This window comes from Impatiens glandulifera, chromosome 5, assembly GCF_907164915.1.
Source record: "Impatiens glandulifera chromosome 5, dImpGla2.1, whole genome shotgun sequence".
NCBI lineage: Eukaryota > Viridiplantae > Streptophyta > Magnoliopsida > Ericales > Balsaminaceae > Impatiens > Impatiens glandulifera.
In genome coordinates, this window is record NC_061866.1 from 40,151,875 (window position 1) to 40,177,239 (window position 25,365).

The 25,365-nt window shown below is 28.4% G+C and overlaps 3 protein-coding genes and 1 non-coding gene across 4 annotated transcripts; 2 read left to right on the top strand and 2 right to left on the bottom strand.

Annotated features, from left to right (window-relative positions):
* The first annotated feature begins 1,524 nt into the window (after positions 1-1,524).
* Positions 1,525-2,987, top strand: LOC124940547 (transmembrane emp24 domain-containing protein p24beta3-like). The gene is made up of 4 exons (XM_047481074.1): positions 1,525-1,823; positions 2,216-2,402; positions 2,490-2,597; positions 2,748-2,987. Exons 1-4 carry the CDS (start codon positions 1,599-1,601, stop codon positions 2,879-2,881), a joined length of 654 nt encoding a protein of 217 aa, XP_047337030.1. The 5' UTR covers positions 1,525-1,598; the 3' UTR covers positions 2,882-2,987.
* A 1,659-nt stretch (positions 2,988-4,646) lies between these two features.
* On the bottom strand, positions 4,647-4,730 carry TRNAM-CAU. Its single transcript is given in 2 exon segments — positions 4,647-4,682; positions 4,693-4,730. It is a non-coding gene; the product is annotated as a tRNA-Met (tRNA).
* A 10,521-nt stretch (positions 4,731-15,251) lies between these two features.
* Positions 15,252-16,354, bottom strand: LOC124939337. Its single transcript, XM_047479819.1, has 2 exons — positions 16,350-16,354; positions 15,252-15,813 (listed from the first exon to the last, which is right to left on the bottom strand). Exons 1-2 carry the CDS (start codon positions 16,352-16,354, stop codon positions 15,252-15,254), a joined length of 567 nt encoding a protein of 188 aa, XP_047335775.1.
* Positions 16,355-22,892: 6,538 nt separating this feature from the next.
* Positions 22,893-24,235, top strand: LOC124938251 (stem-specific protein TSJT1-like). The gene is made up of 4 exons (XM_047478662.1): positions 22,893-23,188; positions 23,348-23,588; positions 23,671-23,791; positions 23,856-24,235. Exons 1-4 carry the CDS (start codon positions 22,983-22,985, stop codon positions 24,044-24,046), a joined length of 759 nt encoding a protein of 252 aa, XP_047334618.1. The 5' UTR covers positions 22,893-22,982; the 3' UTR covers positions 24,047-24,235.
* Positions 24,236-25,365: the final 1,130 nt, after the last annotated feature.

Below are 25,365 nucleotides of genomic sequence, written 5' to 3' on the forward strand. Positions count from 1 at the left end.
TAAAATGTATAACTATTATATTTATTTTAATTTTTGGGGTCACAAAATTTGAATTTGCATTGGGTCTCCCAACTCTCGGGATCGACCCTGTACACGACTATGCTTAAAATTCATAATAACAATATTATGACATTATCTTGTTCTGGTTTTGAAAAATTCATAGAGTTAGGGAGCTCGTCCCCTTATTAAATGGGAGCGGATTATGTTTCATAAGCAATGCCCTCAAATGCGCCACCTTCAAGATCGAAAAAAAACTTTAAATTAAATGTGAATGTGAGACCAATATTAATTATTTTGGTCTTTTTAAATACACTAGCATGTTGTCTGTGCATTTGTAAGAGTAGTGATATAAAAACCGAGAAAAAGAAATTAAGGTAAAAATCTGATAACATTTTTAATTTTATTTTTAACTGTTTTATGTTTATGGGCGTGTCAATCCACAGTCCGACCTAAGTATTTATTTACTCTCACATATATATTCAAATTAACCACAACTCTCAACACGGTAATCTGGACATTTTGAAAATTAAAGATCATTATATATATATATATATATATATATATATATATATATATATATATATATATATATATATATATATATATATATATATAAATTAGTTAGTTAAAAAGTTAAACTTATATTGTTAAAATATCATGTGTTCATGAAATATGGTGTTAAATTTAAAATATAAAGTTTTATTAACCTAGTTGGTTAATGGTTGTACTTGTTTTGTTAGGTTACAAATTCGAAACATATATATATCATTTTTAATTTTATTTTTAACAGTTATAAGTTTATGAGCGGGTCAACCCATAATTCGACTAAGTATCCAATTACTCTCACATATATATCCAAATTAACTACAACTCTCGACCCGGTAATCCTGACATTTTGAAAATTAAGCATTAATATATATATAGAGAGAGATTTGGTGTTAAATTTAAAATATAAAGTTTTATAGTGTAATTGGTTAAAATGTTCTACTTATTTTGTTAGGTTGCAAGTTCGAAACATACATATAACATTTTTTATTTTATTTTTAATTGTTATATGTTTATGGGCGGGTCAACCCACAATCCGACCAAGTATCTAATTACTCTCACATATATATCCAAATTAACCACAACTCTCGACCCAACAAACTCTCACATATATTCAAATGGGATCACATATCCAAATTAACCACAACTTTCGATCTGACTATTCAAACATTTTGAAAATTAAATATTAATATATATATATATTCTTACAAAATTAATTTCGGTGGTGTTCATGCTCAATTGTATTTGTTTTTTTTTGTCTTCATTGTATTTTAGTTTTTTACAAAATTAAAATTTAATTTCGATGTACTTGAATTGTTATCCTTTTCTATAATACATTGATTGCTTTGAAAAATGAAATTGATACTTGATTAAAAAATAATTAAAAATGATTAGTAGAATGGTTTAGCAAAAAATATGTAACAGATTAAACAGAAAGCAATTCCCTGCCTCCTCTTTACCACCGACTTTTCAGTCATCGGAATCGGAAAAATCAATTTCCTTGAAAATTTTCCGACGAGAACTTCACTTGTAACCACTGAAATCCAACAAAAATGGAGAAAAGAACGAGAAACATCAATCCATCGCGGATCATTCTCTTCGCCGGACTTCTCCTTCTGAGCTCCGTCGATCAAACCCTTGCACTTTCCGTCACCGTGAACGACGTTGAATGCGTCTACGAATATGTTCTCTACGAAGGAGATTCCATCTCCGGCAACTTTGTAGTCGTCGATCACGATATCTTCTGGGCCGCCGATCATCCCGGCATTGATTTCTCTGTAAGTCTTGATTCAACCTCACATTTTATCTCGATTAGGTTTGCATTCAATGAACTAGATCACAATTCCAAATCAATTGAAATAGATTAATTATACACATATAAATAGCTTCATGATATCTTATATTAGAGAATTAAGTTATGTTGAATCAAATACTTTGCTTCTCAAACCTTCATAAACACAATTTTGTTGTTAACTTTGTATTGAGTATACTTTAATATTAGGGTTTTTGTTACGGGAGACCAATTGTTATATAAACTCGATCTTTCTTCAGCGTGGACTTAGCCAAGTTTATTTTTTCAGTGAATCACGATGAATCCGTGTATTTCTTTATTGTTTTCGCTATCTTTCGCAATCTGTTCCAACACTTTGTATGTTATTATTACTAACAGGTTACATCTTCAGCTGGTAATGTTATTTACACAATTAAGGGAACATCTGGAGACAAATTTGAAATCAAAGCTCCAAGAAATGGAATGTACAAATTTTGTTTTAAAAACCCTTATTCTACTCCAGAGACTGTTTCATTCTACATACATGTTGGTCACATTCCAAATCAACATGATCTGGCTAAGGATGGTTTGTGTTTTTTTAACTTTTTCAATGACATTTATGTCTTCATCTCTGTTGTTTTAACATGTATATACAAAATACCTTTTGTTACAGAACATCTTGACCCTATTAATGTCAAAATTGCTGAACTAAGAGAGGCATTAGAATCTGTTACAGCAGAGCAGAAGTTTCTAAGAGCTCGCGATGCTCGTCATCGACACAGTAAGTAGTTTTTTGCTTAAACAATATAGACAGAATCAATGCTATTTTGGTTTGAGTGAAAATTCATCATGATTCATCTTTTGATGTTTATTTAAACTCAATAGAATAGAGTTTGAACTGATCTAGTATGTTTTGTTATGTCTGTTGTAGCTAATGAAAGCACGCGAAAACGCGTTTTAGTGTATACGATTGGAGAATACATTTTATTAGCGGCTGCAAGTGCGCTCCAAGTAATTTACATACATCATTTATTCAGTAAGTCCGTCGCATATAACAGAGTTTGACTTGTTATCATTCGTTTTACACTGTTTTGTTTCATAGGTTATAAGAAGATTTTGATTATTGTTGTTCCCTTAATAAACAAGATGTAAACATATCATAATATTTACATCTTTGTTTTTGTTACTAATTTTGATTTGTCATCTAAAACTATTGCAATAATAGTCATCACAACCCCTTATTTACATGAGTTATTTGTTAACTTTCTGAATGATTAAGTTTAATTTTTAAATATCATCTCGTCTTAATCAAAGTGAAAAAAACTCAAATAATTTTCAAATAATCCAATACATTTTACATATTAACTTATTAATCAAATTGTGAACCAATATTGCAAGCGCCGGAAATGTGGACCATGGGGTTGTGGATTTGCTTAGGGTTTAACTTTTGTTTTAAAATAATTAATTTAGGTTGGTCATAAAAAATTTATAACTTACCTTTTCTTAAATTTCAAAATAGATGAGTAGTTGAAATTAAATTAAATTTATGACACTTTTGATTTAAAGAGTTAACATTTGATAAAAAAATATCAAGAATATCTTGACATATATTAAAGTAATTTTATAAGAGATTTTTTTTTTGTTGGGTTTGATGATTGTATATTCATGAAAGAGTTTTTACTTTATGTGTATCTAAATATTTTTTATAATTTAAAATTTTATTTAAATTTAATATTTTAAAATTTAAAATATTAAATAAACGTCGATACATTTAAACTAAAACGGGTCTTTAATAATTTTTTCTTATGATAATATTCTAAAATATTTCGAATTTTTAAAAAATGGTTTAGAGCCTTAAAATTATGAAATTCGGGAGCAGCTTGGTTCAATTTGGGCGTGAATTGGTTAGCGTGGGCCGAGTGCCCATGGGTTGACGACAAGGCGCGGACTAACTTGTGCGTTAGAGGCCAAGTTTTGGCCGAGTCCACTACAGGTTTGGTCTTTGGTTAGGAGATTTCGTTGACGAACACATGGGGAGCTTCTTAGAACATGTTGGAGACATGGAGTTATCATTCAACCATCAAGAGGGTCAACAAAACTCCAACAAAAAGTGGCTGAAAATTGGGATTTGGATTTGGGGGTTTTAAATTGGAGTTTGATTGTTTCAAAAGCTTCATTAGGTATATTATAATCAAACTCATTCATAAATCCATAAATGGGGACACGATTTGACCATTTTTAAATTCAAAATTTAAAGTTTCATTTGAGAATTTTAAAATTGGCTAAACATGCCTTATTTGCTTCGAGATTAACTTGAAAATGCTTTTAACATTATTTAAAATGTGTTAAGAAGCTTTTGAGATAGTATCGAGTTCAAGAATAGAAATTTGATTTTTAGAAAATTTAAAATTAAATTCGAGTTTTTCTTATTTGTTTCGATAGAAAGTTCTTTGATGGATTTGGGATCAATTTCAAATAAAAAAATCAAATAATCATATAATATTGAAGTTAAGATCTGTCAAAAGACAACATGGTATGGCCAATTAGTATTGATCTTTCTATTCCATTTAGGTATAATGTTGAACAAATTCATTTCAAATTCAAAATTATTATACTTCTTCTAGGTAGCAAAATGATTATGTCCCTCTTTGCAATAACCAACCCATATTTGAAAAACTGATATTAATCCTTTCTCACAATAAAAAATCTAAGTGTACAAGATAGAAGTAAATATAATTATTGTGTAAATATTACAAGTTAAATAGTTATAAATTTAATAAAAATAGTGTCTAAGATTTTTAGTTCAAATTTGGCCGAAGAAAAAAAAATTTGGGGTGAGAGAGGCTCGAACTCTCGACCTCAGGATTACTCTCAGCTATGAGACCTACGCGCTAGCCAACTGCGCCACCACCCCTTTGATTCTTAGCATTTATTATGTTGAATCATTCTTATTGGATCTTTCATATCTGATTTTTCGAAATAAAAATATGTAAAATAACAATTTGTTTATAATAGATTAATTGAAATAGTACCCAAAGAAATGGAATTGGCCCTTTAATTGCCCTTTCTAAGGACCATTTTTGCTTTATCTGTTCCAACCTGAAAGGCTTATTTAACCATTTCAATAACTCTGTACAACTTTTTTTTTAAATAACATTTTAATATTAATAAAAACAATTTAATTTAGTTATTGGTTAGTTTTGAGAAAAAAAAATAGTGATATAAGTGAAAAATTCAAATATTGATAAAAACAATATTTAAATTATTTTTACATGACCCTATGAGAGAAGTGTTACCTATGTGAAAGCATTTGTTACATGGTGGGCTCTAAAAACTATGAGCCACAACCAAGATATACACAACCAAATTATTTTAGAGAAAATGTATTATATAACATTTCCAATAAAACCATATGCTTTTCCATTGGAGTATAAGCTAATAGTATAAATAATAAATGAGTATAAGCTAAAAATATATATAATAAATGTGACTGCTCGCATTACTGCAACCTACAAAAATAAATCAACTACAAATACAAAATAAAACCTAAAATGAGCTTTATTGTCATTTTTAGTAGGTAAAATTGATTATCTTCAACTTTTTCCTATACTCAAATACATATGTCCTGCACATGGTGAGATATGTGACTTGTGAAAACTCATATTTCAAAGCCACGTTAAGAAGTATGTGAAGATTTTTTAAACTATTCTAAAATTACAATTGTTTGATGGACGATTAAAATTATAACAATCAAAGTAAAAAAAATACAAATTATAAATTAAACGGGAACTTTGGACTACAAAGTTTTCAAATTCATGTTGCGCAACTATCATGGGTAGGATCTTGCAAAAGATATTCCACGAGAAAGCATACCTCTTGAGGATTGAATTTGATGCATTGTTCTACCAAATGGCTACCGTACTTTGTCATTGCTAACATAACATAATATCCTTGTAGACGAATGCATAGACATTTAAAAATAATGTGTCTTCAAATTGTATAACATATATATTGTAAGATAAAGTTCCTATATAACAACAACACAAAAAAAAACATAATGAATCATTTATTTTTTATTTTAAAAGGATAATTTTATATTTTAACACAAATAACAAAAAAAAATGTCACATCTTACCTATAAGATGCATGAAGACGAATGTTTTTAAAGTGGTTTGTCATCATCATAATATAAAGATCATCGAAGAACAGTTAGAGAAATGATTGGGTACATATGCTGCCAAATCACCACCACCATCAGCCATCGGAAAATGTAGATTGAGAAATAAGAAGAGGAAAAATTAAGGAGATGAAGATGATAATCAAGTAAAGGATATATATATATATATATATATATATATATATATATGCATGTCTATTTTCAAATTTTGAGTATTATGCCTGAATTTTGGCTCAATTATCTTATAACTAATTACTAATAAATTAATAAATTATTCTCATAATTTTTCTTACATCTCTCGTCTGCATCGACTGCTTAGGCAGATGCTCGAAATCAATGGTCCTCTTTCTGTCATCGGTACGTTTCTTTCCATGTCTCTTCTCTTATTCTCTTCGACTTTCTACTTTCAATATGATCATTCATTCCCCCTTCCTTTAGGCGACTGCTTGGTGTCGATGATTTTTGGTGAGAAGATTGATTTAGGTTTATATTTTCTTTTTGTTTCTGCGGATTTCTTTGTTTAGATTCGAAGTTGATGCTTAATGTTTTAGATTCGTTTATATGATCTGAAAGAAATGTGAGTGAATCTGATGTTAGATGATATGAACAACCAATTATGTGTTAGATCTTTAGGTTTTGTTTATAATTTCTATGTTTCTTGAATCTCATCACTTCATGTTTGACTCTTCCACTTCTGTAACTATTATTTATTTTTATACATGTCCAAAATGAATGTTTTTCTGGTCATCTTTCAACTCGTCTAAAAGGCTTGGACGTTGTTTTATCTGGTGGACTTCCATTTGGCGTACAGACAGAGTGACATAGTTGGTCGACCCTGCTAGAATTGAAAAAACTCAGGTGTGGATACTACTTACTTCTCGTTATATCGATGTACCACCTAAACCTTCAGCCCTAATCTTATTATGTGCTTCTTCTTAATTCTGATGATAACACAATCTATATGCTCCATTGAGCACGACTAACTAGCTTGGAACTTCAAGTTATTAAGTGGTTCATTAGGAAAATGGTAGTGAATCCAGTGATGTAATATTAATATTAATATGATCATATGTATATGTATAGGAATATAAAGTCTAATGAATCCAATATGTTTCCTGTATTTATTTTGGGTCAAACACCTTGTATATCAAGATACCATATAAAATTTAGTTGATTCATTATTTAAGGAGAAGTGTAAGTTTGGTGGTGTTAGAATAGACCACCATTTGTTACACTTTTGCATAATACTAAGCTAGTTAGGAGTAAATTATATTTTGTACAAAGATGTAGCAATAGTGAAAACATATTGTAATTGACCAAAATATGTGCAATTGAATGCAATCTAAATTGTTGCCATATTTATATCATTCCATCTTCCTTATTTTTATTATAATTATTTTCTAATCATCTATGTATTTTGTTAGTGGAGATCAAATTTGGAAATGAATTGTATCATACTTTTGCTTCTCAGATTTCAAAATTTATTTAAGTGGATCGGAGGTATTATACTACATTAAGAAACTAAGTATATTTTCAAATTATCGGTATATATTTACATGTTGCAACTGAATTATATTGTATTATATTATTTTACTTTAATTTAGATTTCAAGTTAATTGACCAATTTTAATAATATGCAAGAGAGTAGTGTTTCTCATCAATCCTAGTAGTCTTCAAACTGTTGGACTATTTACAATAATGCTTTCATGTAAGTCATCAATTCTAGTAGTCTCTCCCATCAAATATTTGTATGATCCAAGATTATACCGAACTTTGTTGCTATTATTCAAGTTTTGTTTGTTCATGATTATACTACTGATTAATTATGAAGTACACATAAGTATTTTATTTAGAAACAAACTTTAATGGAAATGTTTTGGCTAATCATTCATATTTTGGCTTACTTAAAGGTAATGTCATCTTAATCTAAAGATAATGAAATTTCACATAATATTTTGGATATCAAACCTAACGGATTTAAACCTAACGGATTTTAAGTAAGTTATATTCCATTTCTCATAAGTACAATATTTTTAACTAATTCAATAACTTGTAAATTATTTTATACTTTTGACATCTTTGAACATGATATTACGAGAAAGTTGAATAGGATGATAACATCTTGTTGGTAGGGAGATCCGTACATTAATTGAAAAACAGTGCCAAAAAAGTAATAAACTTATGGTGGAGTGAATTCAACGTAAGTTAATTGAATTTAGGTTGCCAACATTTGTGATGAATACCTTAATAGGAAAAAAATTACATTTTAATTTTTCAAATAATTTTAACCATGTTGGTAAGTTATTCTATAACCAACTTCAATCAATTTTAACAATTCAAATAGTTGAATGTTTATTTCTTAAATTTTTCTTTAATTATTTGTATTACAGGTGAAATTCAAGTACAATTAAACTCAAATGGCAGAGATTCGCAAAATATTCAAAAGAAAAGTGGGCGAAAAGATAAGGATCGTGGTATATGATGTGAGAAAAAACAACACAAAACCATGGTTAATTAACTCCGATAGTTGGGAGATAATGCAAAGAACTTTTGTCGGTCTCAAGTACAAGAAAAAAAGTGAGAAAACAAAAATAAGTCGGAAAGTGAATTATGCAGCATCTATGAGCTCCACATATTGTGGAGGCTCCATAACTATTCAAGAGCATAATAAACGATTGGTAAGTTCATTAATCTTATTTTATCTTTAATCATTTTTTGAGAAATATTTGTTAGAATTCTAAGATATTTATATTTGGCAAATTTATGGATTGTGATTTGGAGTTTTTATTACAGGTTTATAACAAACAGATTTTAGTGTATTTTGATCCTTTGATAAAAACTTATCAAAATGACCTATATAAGATTTCATATACATATGTACTATTTATTCATTTTTTTTTTTTGTATGTTAGGCGTGTAAAATTTTGTTATTCATTATTAGTACAACGTCTACAAACACCTCTAATGCATTTATGTATGCAAGGATATGGATGAGACCCTCGATAAAACAGTTGGGAGTAAAGTAGTTGGAACAAAACAGTTACAGAAAAGCAGTTGGAATAGAAAATTGTGAGCTAAAATGAGAGTATAGACTAACTTTCAATCCTTCAAAAATTATTAAAAACTATTAAGTGATACATTTTGTTAATGTTTTTTTTATGTTAGTAACTATATATTAAGTGATATATTTTGTATTTTGTTTATAAGTGAATATTATTTTTGACTTAATTTTTTTATTTGTTTTAAATATTATTATTAAAATTTTCAAATATGTAATGTATTATAAGAAATAATTAGGAGAAATAAATTTAAAATAAGTATTAATTTTTGACGAATATTTTTATGGAAAACAAGAATTTTCCGACGGATATTTCTATGAAAACATGAGAAACATTCTGACAGATATTCTTACGGAATAGTCTCAATTAAATTCTGTGGTAAAAAACATCAAAAACCTTTCGACAGATATTTTTACGAAAACATTACAAATTTTCCGACATACATTCTTACGGAAAATTTCCAATAAAATAATTCATCAAAAATATTGTCGTAAATTCTGTAGTAATTATAATGGAAAATTTCCAATGAAATTATACGTTATAAACATCGTCGTAAATACTCGACCGAAATACAACCGTTTATTATACAAATGGAAAATATGTCGCTAATTATATATTCATCAGAAGTCCTCAGGAAATATACGTCAAAAATGTTAATTTTTTTTTTTTTGTATAACTAATTAATTAACTTATCCTAATAATATACTAATCCTAAATGTTTTTAAATTACATAAATAATTACTTGAATTAATATAAATAATATTTTAGGTAAAATAATTCTGTAATTGTTTAAAATAATAATGAAATATATCAAACTCTAGTGTACTTATTTTAATTGTTTTTGCAAATTTTTATGGCAAAGTTTAAATTTTCTTTCTCATTATATATATATATATATATATATATATATATATATATATATATATATATATATATATATATATATATATATATATATATATATATATATATATAATATTTTGATAAAAATAAAATTAATATTTTGTTTTTAATTTAGAAAACGATCATGACCAAAATAGATTAATTTAAATTTTGATAGATTATGTTAAAATAGATGTAATTTTTCATTTAATTAAATTATTCAAAAAAAAGTAATTAATATTTTTTTATTCAAAAAAAATAGTTATAACATAAAAAAATCGACCTTTTTTAAAAATGAATTTATGACTTTATAGTTATTGCATGTAACTTATCTCTCTCAAATCTCGAGTGAAGCGATAAATTAAAATAATAAGTGTGACTATTTGGCCTTTGGGCCTAGCAAACCCCGAACTAGAGCATGCCACTCCCCTAATAACCCATTTAATAAAATAAACAAGTCTATTATTTAAACATAAATAGATGTAACTAATTGTTTAAGTTAAAAATATAATATTAGTGAGTTCTAACTTCACTAAAACTTATATTTTTATTATATTTTTTAGCGATTAAAATTTACTTCTTTTTTTTTTTTTTTTTTTTTTTTTTTTAATTAGAGCATCCCAAAACTCTGACTATAATGCATTTAAAACTGTAAATGTACGCTAACTTTCAAACTGGTATGTTTATATAAAGACATTTTCAATCTTAGTCTAGCCGTGAATTTATTTTGAGATGAATTTGTTTATTTTGTTAAATAAATACATTTTCACACATTTATAAATAAAGACATTAAATAAAATGATGTTAAAAAACATAATGTATGGATTTTGTTTTTTTCATAAACAAATGGGACACTAAATAAAATAACCTTTCAAGCCAAATTAACCAACCCTAAAACAAAGCAAGTTTTCTCTTTTCAAGATTAGATAATGTAGAATACTTTGTCAAATAAAGAGATAATAAAGAACACATGTGATGGGATAAGGTGGAATAAAAAGGACATGTACAAGATTTATGTAATATATTGTGTGCTTCTAGATATGCGAGAAATCAACGGCCATAAATCAGAAGAATTAATTGATTTATATTTAATTTGGTCTCAAGTCTTTTTTTTCTTTTTCTTTTTTTATATAATTTAGAACTTTAACATAATATTTAATTGTTTTCATTACGTTTAATCCAGAAACTTTATTAGTATCCTGTTTATCCAATTAGTTTGTTTGCAAGCAAAATATTGTTGATAAAAAAAAATTAAGTTATAAAAACTTATTTATGAAATAATATTACAAATAAATTAAATAAAAAAAGAGTAATATATATATAGCACATTTATACAACACCTACCTCATTAGATAAGCAAAAAAGAGAAAATATATCTTAAAAAAAATATAAGAAAAATAAAAAATAAAAAATATATAGAATTATTTTAGTCGTAAATAACTTTTGGCTGTTTTCCTTGATGAGTACGTGATGTTACAATACATGATTAAATACATAATATAATGATCAATAAATATACATACATTAATCAATGCGACCTTTGATATACTCAAGTAAAGTAATTACAGATAAATGAACTCTTGTGGTTAATTTCTGTTGTTGATACCGATGAAGAGTTTTGTTGTTTAACATCCTCCCGCAAGCGAAACGGAGTGGCACAGACTTTGAGCTTGTCACGAAAAAGTGAAAAGCATTTAGATGAAAGACCTTTAGTAAGGATATTTGCAATCTGATCACGAGTTGATATGTATTGAATGATAAGTGTCTTACGAGCAACACGTTCACGAACAAAATAAAAATCAATCTCAATGTGTTTGGTACGAGAATGAAAGACAGGGTTTGCAGAGAGAAATGCAGCACCAATGTTGTCACACCATAGAATAGGAGGACGATTCAGAGTGACGTGAAGTTCTCCTAGAAGAGATTGGAGCCAACAAAGTTCAGTAGTAGCATGAGCCAAGGCACGATATTCAGACTCTGTACTAGAACGAGCAACAACCTGTTGCTTTTTGGAATTCCAGGAAATGAGATTGTCTCCAAGAAATACACAATAGCCAGTAGTGGATCGACGATCATTAGGACATCCGGCCCAATCAGCATCAGAATATGTTGTAAGAGAAAGTTGTGACGATGACCGAATTTGTAATCCATGATACGGTGTATGCCGAAGATAACGTAATATTCGTTTTGCAGTTGCCCAATGAGTAGTGGTGGGAGAGTGCATAAACTGACACGCTCGATTAACTGCAAAGGCGAGCTCAGGACGTGTGAGAGTAAGATATTGAAGAGCGCCAACAATGCTTCGATAGAGAAGTGGGTCACTCAAGGGTTCACCATCATGTTTGGAAAGAGAAGACCCAGTGGCAACAGGAGTGTGAAGTGGCTTTGCATCCACCATATTAGCTCTCTTAAGGATTGTGGAAATATAATTAACTTGACTAAGAAACAAACCGGTAGGAGTTCGAGTAGCTTCAACTCCAAGAAAATAATGAATATCACCCATGTCTTTAATAGGAAATAGTTTACACAATTTAGATATCGTAGACATAAGATGGGGTGAAGAGTTTCCCGTAAATATAATATCATCCACATAAACTAGTAGATAAGCCAAAATATCGCCTTTGTGATAAATAAAAAGCGTTGTATCGGATTTGGATTCAATAAAGCCAATGGATAATAAAGCCCTACATAACATGGAGTGCCAAGTATGCAAGGATTGCTTTAGTCCATAAATGGCCTTTTGTAGACGACATACATGATGTGGAAAATCAGGATGTATAAATCCAGGCGGTTGAGTCATATAAACTTCTTCAAGTAATGTGCCATGAAGAAAAGCATTACTCACATCAAGTTGGTGGATAGGCCACTGTCGTGTAACAGCGAGTGAGAGAATGGTTCGGATAGTAGTTGGTTTGACAACCGGACTAAAGGTTTCCTCATAATCAATTCCAGATTGTTGATGAAACCTTTTGCAACAAGTCGTGCTTTGTGTCATTCAATTGACCCATCAATTTTCCGTTTAAGTTTAAAAACCCATTTGCATCCAACCACATTGCGAGCCTGAGTTCGCGGAACAAGAGTCCATGTGTTGTTCTGTAGTAGAGAATTATACTCAGATGTCATGGCAGCCCTCCAAGCAGGGTCTTTATTAGCCGATAAAACACATATAGGTTCAACACTAGAGGCAAAGTTGATATTTAAGGAATGAATCCGGTTTTTGGCTCGAGTGACCATGGGATGAATGGAGCATGTAAGGGCACGAACATGTGAAGTACGAGGAAGAGGATTTCTAGGAATAGGTGTGGATTCAACCAATGTGGGAGTAGATGAGTTAGAAAAAGATTGAGGCGGAGTAGTGATTGGATTAATTGGATTATTAGGAGGGATAAATGTGGTAGGTGTGGTAGGTGTGGTTGGTTGTGCAGTAATAACGGTTGAGGTTGTAGATAGAACAGAATATGTGAGGATAGATAGCGATGGTTGTTGGGTTGTGTGAGTAGGTGCCGAAGGTGATATTGTAGAAAAGTGAAACATTTGTTCATTGAAGGTGGGTAACATGTCGAGAGATGTATATACGACTGGTTGGTAGGTGGAGACATTTATAGCCGTTGTGAACCGAGCTATACCTAAGAAAAGTACATCGCATGGACCGAAAATCCATCTTGTGTTGGTTGTATGGTCTTATGAGAGGGTAACAGGCACACCCAAAAGTCTTCAAAGAAATATAGTCAGGCACACACCGAAATAATATTTCATATGGAGAGCAATGATCTAGAGAAGGTGATGGTTGTCGGTTGATAAGATATATTGTAGTGAGAGACGCATCATCCCAATATTGAGGAGGTACCAATGCATGTGCCCTTAAGGTGAGGCTAATCTTAGTGATATGCCGTAATTTTCGTTCAGCAACTCCATTTTGTTCGCTCGTATATGGGCACGAGAGTCAGTGCTGTATACCATGAAGTTCTGTCAATGAGCCAAGATTACGATATTATCCACCCCAATCAGTCTGGAGCATTTTTATACTCCGGTTGAATTGGTTTTCAACAAGTGCCTTAAATTTCACAAATATAGATAACACATCCGATTTCTTTTGAAGTGGGTATAACCACGTATACTGACTATAATCATCAACAAAAATAACCATATAACGAAAACCATTTGTAGAGAAAATAGGAGTCGGTCCCCAAACATCAGAATGAATTAAATCAAATGGAGCAAAAGTTTTTGATATAGAAATTGGAAAAGGTAATTTGTGAGCTTTTCCAATCTGGCATGCTTCACAAACATTAAAGTTCTTGTTTCCTAACATAGGTAACTGAAAATAAGAAATAACATAAGATATGGTGGCAGCACAAGGGTGTCCAAAATGATGATGTCAAGTAGACGCTGAAGCTCGAGAGGTTATAAGAGCATGTTTAGGGATTGTTGATGGAGAAATATAGTATAACCCGTCTTTAAGTCTGCCTCGAAGAACTTCCATCTTCGTAAAGCGATCCTTTACCAAACAGTAAGAAGGATGAAATTCAAAGAATACATTATTATCAGCGGTAAATCGAGCAACACTCATCAAATTCTTGACAATTTGTGGAACATGCAAAATATTTCGTAGATGTAGAGTTTGATTTCCACTATTAATAATAGAATTGCCAATGTGAGATATGGATAGAGGGTTACCGTTACCAACTGAAATTCGTTCAGTACCTTGATATGTCGAGTGAGTGTGAAGATTTTCTAAGTCAGCCGTAATATGATCAGTAGCACCCGAGTCTGGATACTAAGCAAGATCTGAGATCACTGATGGGTTGGCCATCATAGCTGCAGGCGGAGCCGAAGGTTGAAAGTTATGATCAAACCTACGCCGATAAGTATTGACAAGATGTCCAATACCATTACAAAGTTGACATTGTTGGTGAGAGCGACAATTATCCGATGAATGTCCAATTAGATCACAATTGGTACATTTCGAACGTTGATTACCACCATTATTATTTCTACAGTGGTTCCCGTCATGAGAAAATAAATTGTTTCCAAATTGAAGATTATTGGGCCCATAATTCGATCCAGCTCGACTCGAATTATTATTTATGTTATTGTTGGACCTATATAAAGGCTTCCCGCTCCAGCATCCACCGGACTCGGACTCAGGTCCATTGGCATAAGAATTTTTAGCCATATAATATTCAGAGGGTCCTGAATTTGATCCCCTTCCTCGCGGCGATGGATTCCCGCGAGAGTTTCTTTCACCTCCTCTATGTCGTACGAAAGCAATATTGGATGAGGCATTATTGGAAACAAAATGTGCCAGTTCTAGCCGTTATTCGTGGTTGAGTAGAAGTCCAGTGAGTTCCTCGACACTCACCGGTTCGAAACGGGTGGTTACAGCAACCACTAAGGCCTCGTATTCTGGTCCAAGGCCACTCAAGGTATGAGTGAACAAATCGAGTTCAGAAACTCCCTCACCAATTACTGCAAGCGAATCTGCTATAGATTTTATAGATTGAAGGTATTCATTCATTGATTTATTACCTTTCTTCTGAGTCTGGAGTTGTAGTCGCAACTGAACCAAACGAGCTCTAGATTGTGTTGCGAACATTCTTTCAAGTGTAGCCCAAAGACACGAAGAGGTCTCACATGCGTCGCCAACAACTTGAGCAAGAATGGAATCTGATAAAGTAGAGAGGAGCCAACTTATGATTCGTTGATCTTTCTCCTCCCATGCTTCAAACTCATGATTTGCGACGACGGTGGGTTTCTCTTCGTCATCGTCAACAACAGCTTCATCGTCCTGTACAGAAGTAATCGTTGCACAGGGTGCTGGGTGGGATTCAGTAACAAATCGGAAAAGACGGTTGCCTTTAAGAACTGGTATAACTTGACTTTTTCAGATTACAAAGTTGTGCTGATCAAGTTTAACAGAGATCAATTGAAGAAAGTTAGGAAATAACTGATTTTTGTTTGAATCAGTCATAGGATCGAAAAAAAGAAAGGAGTAGTCCAAGAGATGCTCTAATACCAAGAAAAAATAAAAGATAGATAGAATTATTTTAGTCGTAAATAACTTTTGGCTGTTTTCCTTGATGAGTACGTGAGGTTACAATACATGATTAAATACATAATATAATGATCAATAAATATACATATATTAATCAATGTGACCTTTGATAAATTAACTCTTGTGGTTAATTTCTGTTGTTGATACCGATGAAGAGTTTTGTTGTTTAACAGAAAAAGAAAAATATTTTTTCTATAGCCAAATGAGGTAGGTGTTGTATGAAGGTGTTGTATAAGGATGCTAGATATATCATTACTCATAAAAAAATTAAGGATTGGATCGCGTGAAGATGCTTAACTAAAATTAAATTAAGAGTAATGATATATACACTCTTATACAGCACATTCGCATAGCACCTACCTCATTTGGAAAGAAATAGAAAATATATTTTAAAAAAAATATAAGAGAGAGAAAAATATTTTCTCTTTCTTTCTAAATGAGGTAAGTGTTATGCGATCCAAATGAGGTAGGTGTTATGCGAAGGCTTTGTATAAGGGTGCTGTAGAAATAATTACTCTTAAATTAATATATATATATATATATGTGAGTAATGATATATACAACACCCACATTCACATAACATCTACCCAGGCCAGGCAGCCTAGGCCACGGCCTAGGGCCTAGGACCAAAAAGGGGCCCATTTTTTTATATATGCTAGGTATTAGTAAGAATTTTTAGTTTCTTATTTTTTAATTTTTTTTATTATGTTAGATTTTTTGGCCCATGGCTCTATAGCCCAAATAGAGAAACAAACTAACACTATCAGAACAAAAAATTGAAAACCCTACTGTCTGTCTCTCTCAGTCTCTGTATCCTACATTGACAACGAAACCGACAATGAAACTCACAACGAAACCGACAACGAAACCGACAACAAAATAATTTCGACGGTGGCTCTATTTCGCTGGGTTGAGCCTTGAGGTAAGGTTTAACCATTAAAAGTGAAAATTCAACATCAATGTTTGATTGTTATATATTTTGATGATAATATTTCTAATGTTGAACAACAATCGTCAGGAGAATCTTTTAGGATCAACTATTTTTTAGTATTGGTTGATATGTCTCTTGAATCCCTAAAACATATGTTTGAATAATTGAATGAGTTTAATGACTTATTTGGGTTCCTTATGAATTCTGGAAAGTTGAAGGCATTGAATGAAAGCAAATTGAAAGAAAAGTGTAGCACATTTTGTAATGTATTTTCTCATGAAGGTACGTGTGATGTTAATTTGAGTGATTTGTTTTCTGAACTAAAAATACTACAAGTTGCTTTACCTAGTTTGGATATGCCCGCTGCTGAAATTCTTGATTTTGTAATGTCAATAGATTGTTATCCTAATGTCTCTATTGTATATCGAATTTTATTAACATTGCCTGTTATGGTAGCTTCTGTTGAAAGAAGTTTTTCTAAGTTAAAATTATTGAAAATTTATCTAAGATCTTCGATGTCTCAAGATAGATTGAATGGACTTGCTATTTTATGTATTGAAAAAGATTTTTTGGAATATATTGATTACGATACAATTATCAATGATTTTGCATCTAAAAATGCAAGAAGAAGTCACTTTCGTTGACAATTTATGTTGCATCTTTGTAGATATTGGAAGGTTATTAAAGATCAACGGTGAAACACAAGTGAAGTTTATGCGTAGGACTCTAATTTCGTGCTTTCGCCTAAGGCCTAAAATATCTCAGGACCGGCACTGCATCTACCTCATTTGGAAAGAAAGAGAAAAAAAAAAATTTATCTCTTGTATTTTTTTTAAGATATATTTTCTCTTTCTTTCCAAATGAGATAGGTACTGTGTGAAGGTGTTGTATAAATATAAGGGTGATGTATATATCATTACTCATATAACTCTCTCTATATATATAATAAAGCTCGTGGGTTAAGATAATTTACAATATTTTAGATATAAATGTTAGGTGGTTAAATAAAAGTTTATAAATAACTTTTAATATAAAAATATAAATTATTAAATAAATTATGTTAATATAAATAGATTATAAAGTATTTATTACAAATGAATTAAATCAAGAAAATAAAATACTAAATCTAAAAGATTGACATGAAATTTGACTTTTACATTATCTAAATAGTTGAAAATTATTTTATATAAAAAAAAGAAAAATAGAAGATTAATTTTCTTCTTATTATTATTTTGAAGTTTTATTGCTTTTCATCCCAGGCTTAGGATAACATTATTTAATAAATGAACTGATATTTTTATTAAATCAGTAAAAGTATATTTTTTAAATAAGACTAAATTAAGTTTAAAATATTTTATTGAATCCAATGTCATATTTCTACAATTCTACCTACCAATATCTCCACTACCACGAATTCCAAAGAAAATATAAATTAAATTTCAAATATTTCAGTCCCTAAATTTTCAAAAATATATAAATAACTTTGACTTTATAAAATTGACAAAACCCACTGTCATGTGTGCATTTTTATTAGTGATTGAAACGATCTAATGGAAATATGGAATACAAATAATTGCGCAATATTTAAGATATATGGTGTATATTGTACTTTTTTTAAGTTTGAGGGGTTATTTGAAATTTCTAAAATCTTTATATTTATATCTTATTTTTTTATATTTTTTAGAAAAATAAGCAATTACTTTTATTTGGGGAAATGTTATTCAAGTGGGAATCTTTCTATTTCCAGATCCTCTATCTTCTTATCTCGGATAAACTTAACTTTTTTTTATTGAACCAATTTTTACTTTATTTTTTTCTAATTTAGTTTATCCTTTTCTATAATTATTTAATTCTATGATTTTTATTTGAATTTTCAAATAATTTCAAAATTTTATTAATTTAATAATTTTATGACGACCTAATATATGATTTAGTTGATAAATGCATATTTATAAAAACTAATATTAATAAATAATGTTGAAATCAAACAATATCTAACAATTATATATATTTTTATATTGTATTATCTATTTTTTTTTAGTTTAAAACTATATCACATCTATAATCATGATTTTAATTTTAAGTTAAAAAAACATTATAAGTGAAAATTAAATCATTACATTTATTTTAATAGAAATCATTTTTGTCACTTGAGTTAGCTTGGTATATTGAATTAGATAATTTTTTGTTACAAAATTATGGTATAAAATTGTTATATTATTTAATTTAATTAAAAATATAAAACTATAAGAAAATAAATTATATATATCATATTTCTCATTTTATTTTAATTAAATAATTAAAATAATATTGAAAGGTAAAAGTTAGAAATTTATTCAAATATTAAGGAGTTTAGATTAATTTATGTTGATAACTAGACTAATACTCTATAAACAACTATTCAATAAGTGAGTTAAATATTTTAGATTTTCATTTTCATAAATAAATAGATAAACAACTATTCAAAGATCAAAGTTTTGACTAATACTTTTTTAAGTAAGACCCTTGTTATTTAAGCTATTGTGTATTATTTAAATAATAATAATAAATTGTAACTTAATTAATTAAGTCATTTGTAACTTGTCTTTGGGCTTTTTGGTGGTTTTTTTTTTTTTTTTTAAGTATAGAAAAAATAATTAAAAAATGAGATAGATTTTAAAAAAGTAATGATTTTTGTGGTAAAAAAAATTTAAAATGTATTAGTATATAGAAATAAAATAAATAATAATAATTTAAAATAAATGGTATTTTAGTATTTTAGGTAATGAATTAAGTAATGTAATTGATTAGAGGTGAATGAAATGATGTTTAATTTGTTTAAGATTATTTCAATAATCCCAATCGAATAACGACTATGTGAGAAATAATTTTTTGTTAGAAGCATAAATATATAGGGGATAAAGACATTTTAGTACTATGTTTTATGAAATATACATTTTACCTCGTGTTTAAAAATTACTTATTTGTGTTTACTTTCGGTCAAATTTTCGTTAATTGGCACGATGTGATAACTTTAAGACAACCATGATTAAAATTTTTGTTATCGGAACAAATTGATGGTCAGATTGCGGTTTGAAAAATATGATTGATATTGCTCGTTCTTGTTTTGGAAGAAGTAGGTTGTCGAGGTTTCTAAAAATTTTGGGATAGAGAGGTTAGAGAAGATATAATGGAAAAAAAGAACGAAGAAATAATAATAAAAACTATCAAAGGATTATTTATTTTATAATTGAAAAATATTTTCAATTTTTTATTCACGCTTGACTTAAAGTTGTCACATCATATTAACACATAAGTGTTGGTCACCAAAAATTTGGCCGAATTTAAACACATAAATTATTATTTTTTTATTTTTTAAAGAAAAAACTCACTTAGACTTATACACTTGTACAAATAGCTCAGTTAAAACGTAAATACTAATAAAAGATCAATACTATATATATATATATATATATTCATTTAACCTCAGAGTTAATTTTTATTTTTTAATTTATATATTTTTAATTAAATATTAATATATTTTCTTTCTCCTTCTTTTTCAATAATTAAACCATTTAAATTTATCTCATTCTTAAATTTTTTATTTTTATTTTTATTATTTTTAATTTCTCTTTCTTTCGTTTCATCTTTCTTTTTTTTATCTGTTTTTATTTTTTTTAGTCCTTAAATTCTCATTTTTTAAGAGATTTTAGTAACTTACTTTAATATTTGTATGAAGGTTTTTTTTTATTTAATTTAATAGGAAAAAAAAATGAAATTAATAATTTTTTAATTTTATTTTTTATTAATGACTTATAGTAGTAGTAATGAATATTATTTTGTTTATTATTTGATTATTACTCTTTTGTTGTTTGATGAATGAGTTGTTATTATTATCTAATTCTTGATTATTAATTAATTTATTTTTGTGTTAAAGATTTTTATTGTTAAAAGAATAAGTTATTGTTATATTTAACTATTGAGACCAAATAATTTTAAAATAATTAATAATTAATGTTAATATAAGAAAAAAAATATAAAATTAAAATAATTAATGATAAATATTTGTATATATATAAAAGATAAAATTAAAATAATTAATAATAAATACTCATATAAAAATAATACAAAATTTATGAAAAAGATAAAAATAAAAAGTTGATTAATTAATGATAAAGAGAACATATATTAATATTTAATTAATAAATATATAAATAAAAAATAAAAAAATAAAAAATAATTATGTTTAATAACAAAGACATAATCTATTTTTTTATATTAAATATTTTTAAATAATATTTTATTAGTATATAATTTTAAGTGATTTTTTTTTTTAAACAAGAAAATTGTTTAATTCTAAAACATAACTATTTAGGTGTCTTTATTCTAAATAAATAAATAAATATATATATATATATATATAAATAAATATATATATTTGTCTCTTCCATTACTTTTTTTATATATAATGTGAGTTAATTTTTTTTAATTATCATTTAAATTTGAACTAAATTTTTATTTTTTTAAATTTTCTAGGCTCTTTTATTTATATATATATATATATATATATATATATATATATATATATATATATATATATATATTATTTACCATATATATATAAAAAGATGGTTATTTGTTATTTTAGTGGGAATTGTACGATAATATTTGATTTTTTAAAAATCACTATTATCACTTAAGTTATTTTACTTATTTTTGTATATGTAATTTTTATTTTATTTTAATTAAATTAGAAATAAAATTTTATTAAAAAAATATTAAATTATTTAATTTTTAAATAGTAAATATTATTTCCAATTTTACAAAAATATATAATTTACTTTAATATAAGGCCTTGTTTGATGTATGGGTTATTTGGATAAATCCTGGGTTTTTTCTAAATAACCCTTGTGTGATGAAAATGATAAAAAACCAGATTTTTTAATTTTATTCCTATTATGCCCTTCCTTTTATATATTTTATTACATCCTCTCCTCCTCCCTCTCTTCCTCTCTCCCTCTCTCCCTCTCTATATAATAAAATAATATTATATTAAATAAAATTTTAAATATAATAAAATAAATATTAAAAAACTATATATATATATATTAATATTAACTTTTATTAATATATAAATAATTTTTTTTATAAATACTTATAAATAATTACTATTATAATTCAAATATTACATAAAATAATATAATAAATTATAATTTTATTTTTATTATGTATTTATTTTTATTTAATATAATTAATATAATTTTTTTACATAAAATTAATGTTATAAATATTTTTATTTAAATATGTCACTTTATTTTCTAACATAATTATTTATTTACACTTTTAAAATTTAAATGGTATATTAGATAATATAGAATGTTATAATTTTATTTATATTTTAAATTTATTTATATTTAATATAATTTTTTAAAATAAAATAATTTATTAATTTAATTTATATGAAAATAAATTTTATAATGTAATAAAATAATATAAGATATATATATATATATATTTATAAATATAAAATAAAATATTTAAGTAAGGATAATTTAGGTATTTTAATTAATAAAAGTGTTGATGTGATTGAAGATGGGATTGTTGAGTTTTGGGATAAAACCTGGGTTTTATCCCAAAAACCCAAAGATCAAAACGAGGCCTAAGAGATTTTTATTTTTATCTACTATACAATACTCTTTTTACCCTTTTAACTAGTAATTTATGTTTAACAAAAATAAAATAAAATTATAATAACAATTAAAAAAAAAAAAAAGAATAAGGGGGACAAGATTTTAAATGATTTGTAATAAGATAAGATAATTGAATTTAATACACGTTATGAAACCAGTATTTAATATAGTCAACGTTTTTTATAAAAATCAGTGTGCTAGTGTGCCACGTATATCTTCCATCATCATCCATTTTATCCAAATAATAATAAAGTTACAAGATTCGCCCGTTTACTAAAAAAAAATAAAATCTTTATTTATCCTCTCTTTCGTTCTCTTAAATCAAGACTCCATCTTCTTCTTCTTCTTGCCATTTCCCATCTTCAATCTCCAATCGATCGAGCAAAAAGAAAAATGCTTGCAGTGTTCGAAGAATCGGTGGCCAAAAGCCCCGAAGCCTTAGCCAGTCCTCACTCCTCTGAATCCTCTGCTTGCGCTTTGAAAGACGGTTTCCTTGCTCAGCATTTCTCTTCAAAACACTCTGGTTCCGTTACAATCAACCTTGCTTCTTCTGGGTTCTTGGCATTTAACAATGAAAAGCAAAACCCACTTCTCCCAAGGTATCATCTTGCTAATTTAGATTTCTCTGGATGATCCGATCTGATCTGATCTGTTCTGTTCTTATCGGATCAGATTAGATTAGATCAGATCTTGTATAAGTAGATCTAAAATCTTATCTTAAGAAAAGGGTTTTCTAATTCAATCTTTTTTTTGGGCAGATTGTTTGCTGTTGTTGATGACATATTCTGTCTGTTTCAAGGCCATATTGAGAACGTGGCTCATTTGAAACAGCAATATGGGTTAAGTAAGTCTGCAAATGAAGTGATTATTGTGATTGAAGCTTACAGGACATTGAGAGATAGAGGACCTTACCCACCTGATCAGGTTGTGAGAGATTTTAATGGCAAATTTGCTTTTATTCTCTTTGACAGTTCATCCAAATCCACTTTCATAGCTGTTGTAAGTCATCTGTATCCATAATCCATCCCCTTTTCTAAAACTTTTCAAATGATATGACTATATATCAATTATGATGATGCAGGATGCTGATGGGAGTGTCCCATTCTTCTGGGGAACTGATGCCCAAAGCCATCTTGTTTTGGGGGATGATTCTGAAATGGTTAAGAAAGCCTGTGGAAAATCATTTGCACCATTTCCTAAAGGTGAGAAAACAATGAGTTTAGTTTAGATAGAAACATCAAAATTTGATGAAATTTAAATTGGCAGGATGCTTTTTCACAACCTCGGGAGGGTTGAGAAGTTTTGAGCACCCATTGAATGAGGTGAAGCCAGTGCCAAGAGTGGACAGTTCAGGGGAAGTGTGTGGATCTCTATTCAAAGTGGATTCAGAATCCCGCAAGGAATCTTTTGGCATGCCTAGAGTCGGGAGTGCAGCAAATTGGTCTCAGAATTACTGACTTTTTTTAACCTTTCTTTCTCCATCATGATCTTGCTACCTACTACTATTCTGTATGTTTGAGCTTTGAGCTCTCTTTAGTAACTGTAATTTGATTACAAAACCTTGAAAACTATGTACTGTTACTTGTGCCATTTCTTATATTTGATGTTGGTCTTCATATGATGGTATTTGTGTTTTGTTCATTGTTAACATGTTGCATATTCATCATCTTCATATGTGATAATATGTGTGTGTATTTGAACTTTTCAAACCTTGACCCTTATGTGGTTGTAGTTTTGTGTTGATTGGAATGGAATAGCTAGGAATGCTTACAATCAATGGGTTGGGTTTAGAATGGATTTGAATGTGTTCATTGAACAAAGGGATCATGATTTTAATCATATCCTTTTATTTATATGCACCAAATAACATTGGAAGCACTTTGGGGCTGGATATAGTGTCATGTATTGTTCTTAACCTTCTCATGTAATTGTTTAATTTCGTTTACAGGGTTTGATAGTCATGTATTGTTCTTACAAATTTGGTTATGATGTAATTGTTTAATTTTGTTTGAATATGTTAAGGCAATCTTTTCCGGAACAAAAAGAATTTTCTTATTTGGAACATTTTTAATGAAAGGATAATAATAAAAGAAACATCATTGTGAGGTTATCATTGAAGCCATGGCCTTGATGTTTTTATAATGATTCCTAATGTTTGTACTTTTGCTCTACTTTCTTGTATTTGTTTATCAAGTTTGGTTTAAACCATTTTTTCATAAAAGAGAAGTCTAATACTTTTGTAAAAGTTTAATCTTAAATATTTGTCATAACATTCAATATTTATTGTAAAATTCAAAATATAACTTGAGATACTCATTAGAATATGGAGATTTTTGTTTGCACTTTGTGCACTTTAAAATTCAACCATTCCCACATTTAACGAAATGATCCTAAAAATAACTCAAATGTGTTGGTGACTTACGTATAAAATTTATTGCACTGGTAACCACTTTATATTTTTTTTTGACGAAATTGCTCTTGTCGCCGCAACCGAATGACATGTGAAAAGTCCTCAATGCCCTTAATATTTAATATATTTTCTCTCATTTTTTACATTTTTTTTCTTCCCTCTTTTCTCTGTCTTCTTCTCCTTCTCTCTAAAACCCTAAACGGCGAATAGCCAGACGACCGAACCCCGACGACGGACTCTCAGCGAAGGCAACCATGAGCACAAGGATGATGTCCGGTCATGGTATGCTTCATTATCCTTCTCTCATTGTTGTTTATTTCTTGTTTGAACGCATAATAGGTTTATGATTTTTTTAATTGATTCGCC

What these genes read in the sequence shown, in the direction of transcription:
- LOC124938251 (XM_047478662.1), top strand. Translation starts at nt 22,983, where the DNA reads ATGCTTGCAGTGTTCGAAGAATCGGTGGCCAAAAGCCCCGAAGCCTTA. An exon ending in AATCCACTTTCATAGCTGTT is followed by an intron (nt 23,589 to 23,670) that starts GTAAGTCATCTG and finishes ATGATGATGCAG; the next exon opens with GATGCTGATGGGAGTGTCCC. An exon ending in ATTTGCACCATTTCCTAAAG is followed by an intron (nt 23,792 to 23,855) that starts GTGAGAAAACAA and finishes TTAAATTGGCAG; the next exon opens with GATGCTTTTTCACAACCTCG.
- LOC124940547 (XM_047481074.1), top strand. Translation starts at nt 1,599, where the DNA reads ATGGAGAAAAGAACGAGAAACATCAATCCATCGCGGATCATTCTCTTC. An exon ending in ATCCCGGCATTGATTTCTCT is followed by an intron (nt 1,824 to 2,215) that starts GTAAGTCTTGAT and finishes TATTACTAACAG; the next exon opens with GTTACATCTTCAGCTGGTAA. An exon ending in ACATGATCTGGCTAAGGATG is followed by an intron (nt 2,403 to 2,489) that starts GTTTGTGTTTTT and finishes CTTTTGTTACAG; the next exon opens with AACATCTTGACCCTATTAAT.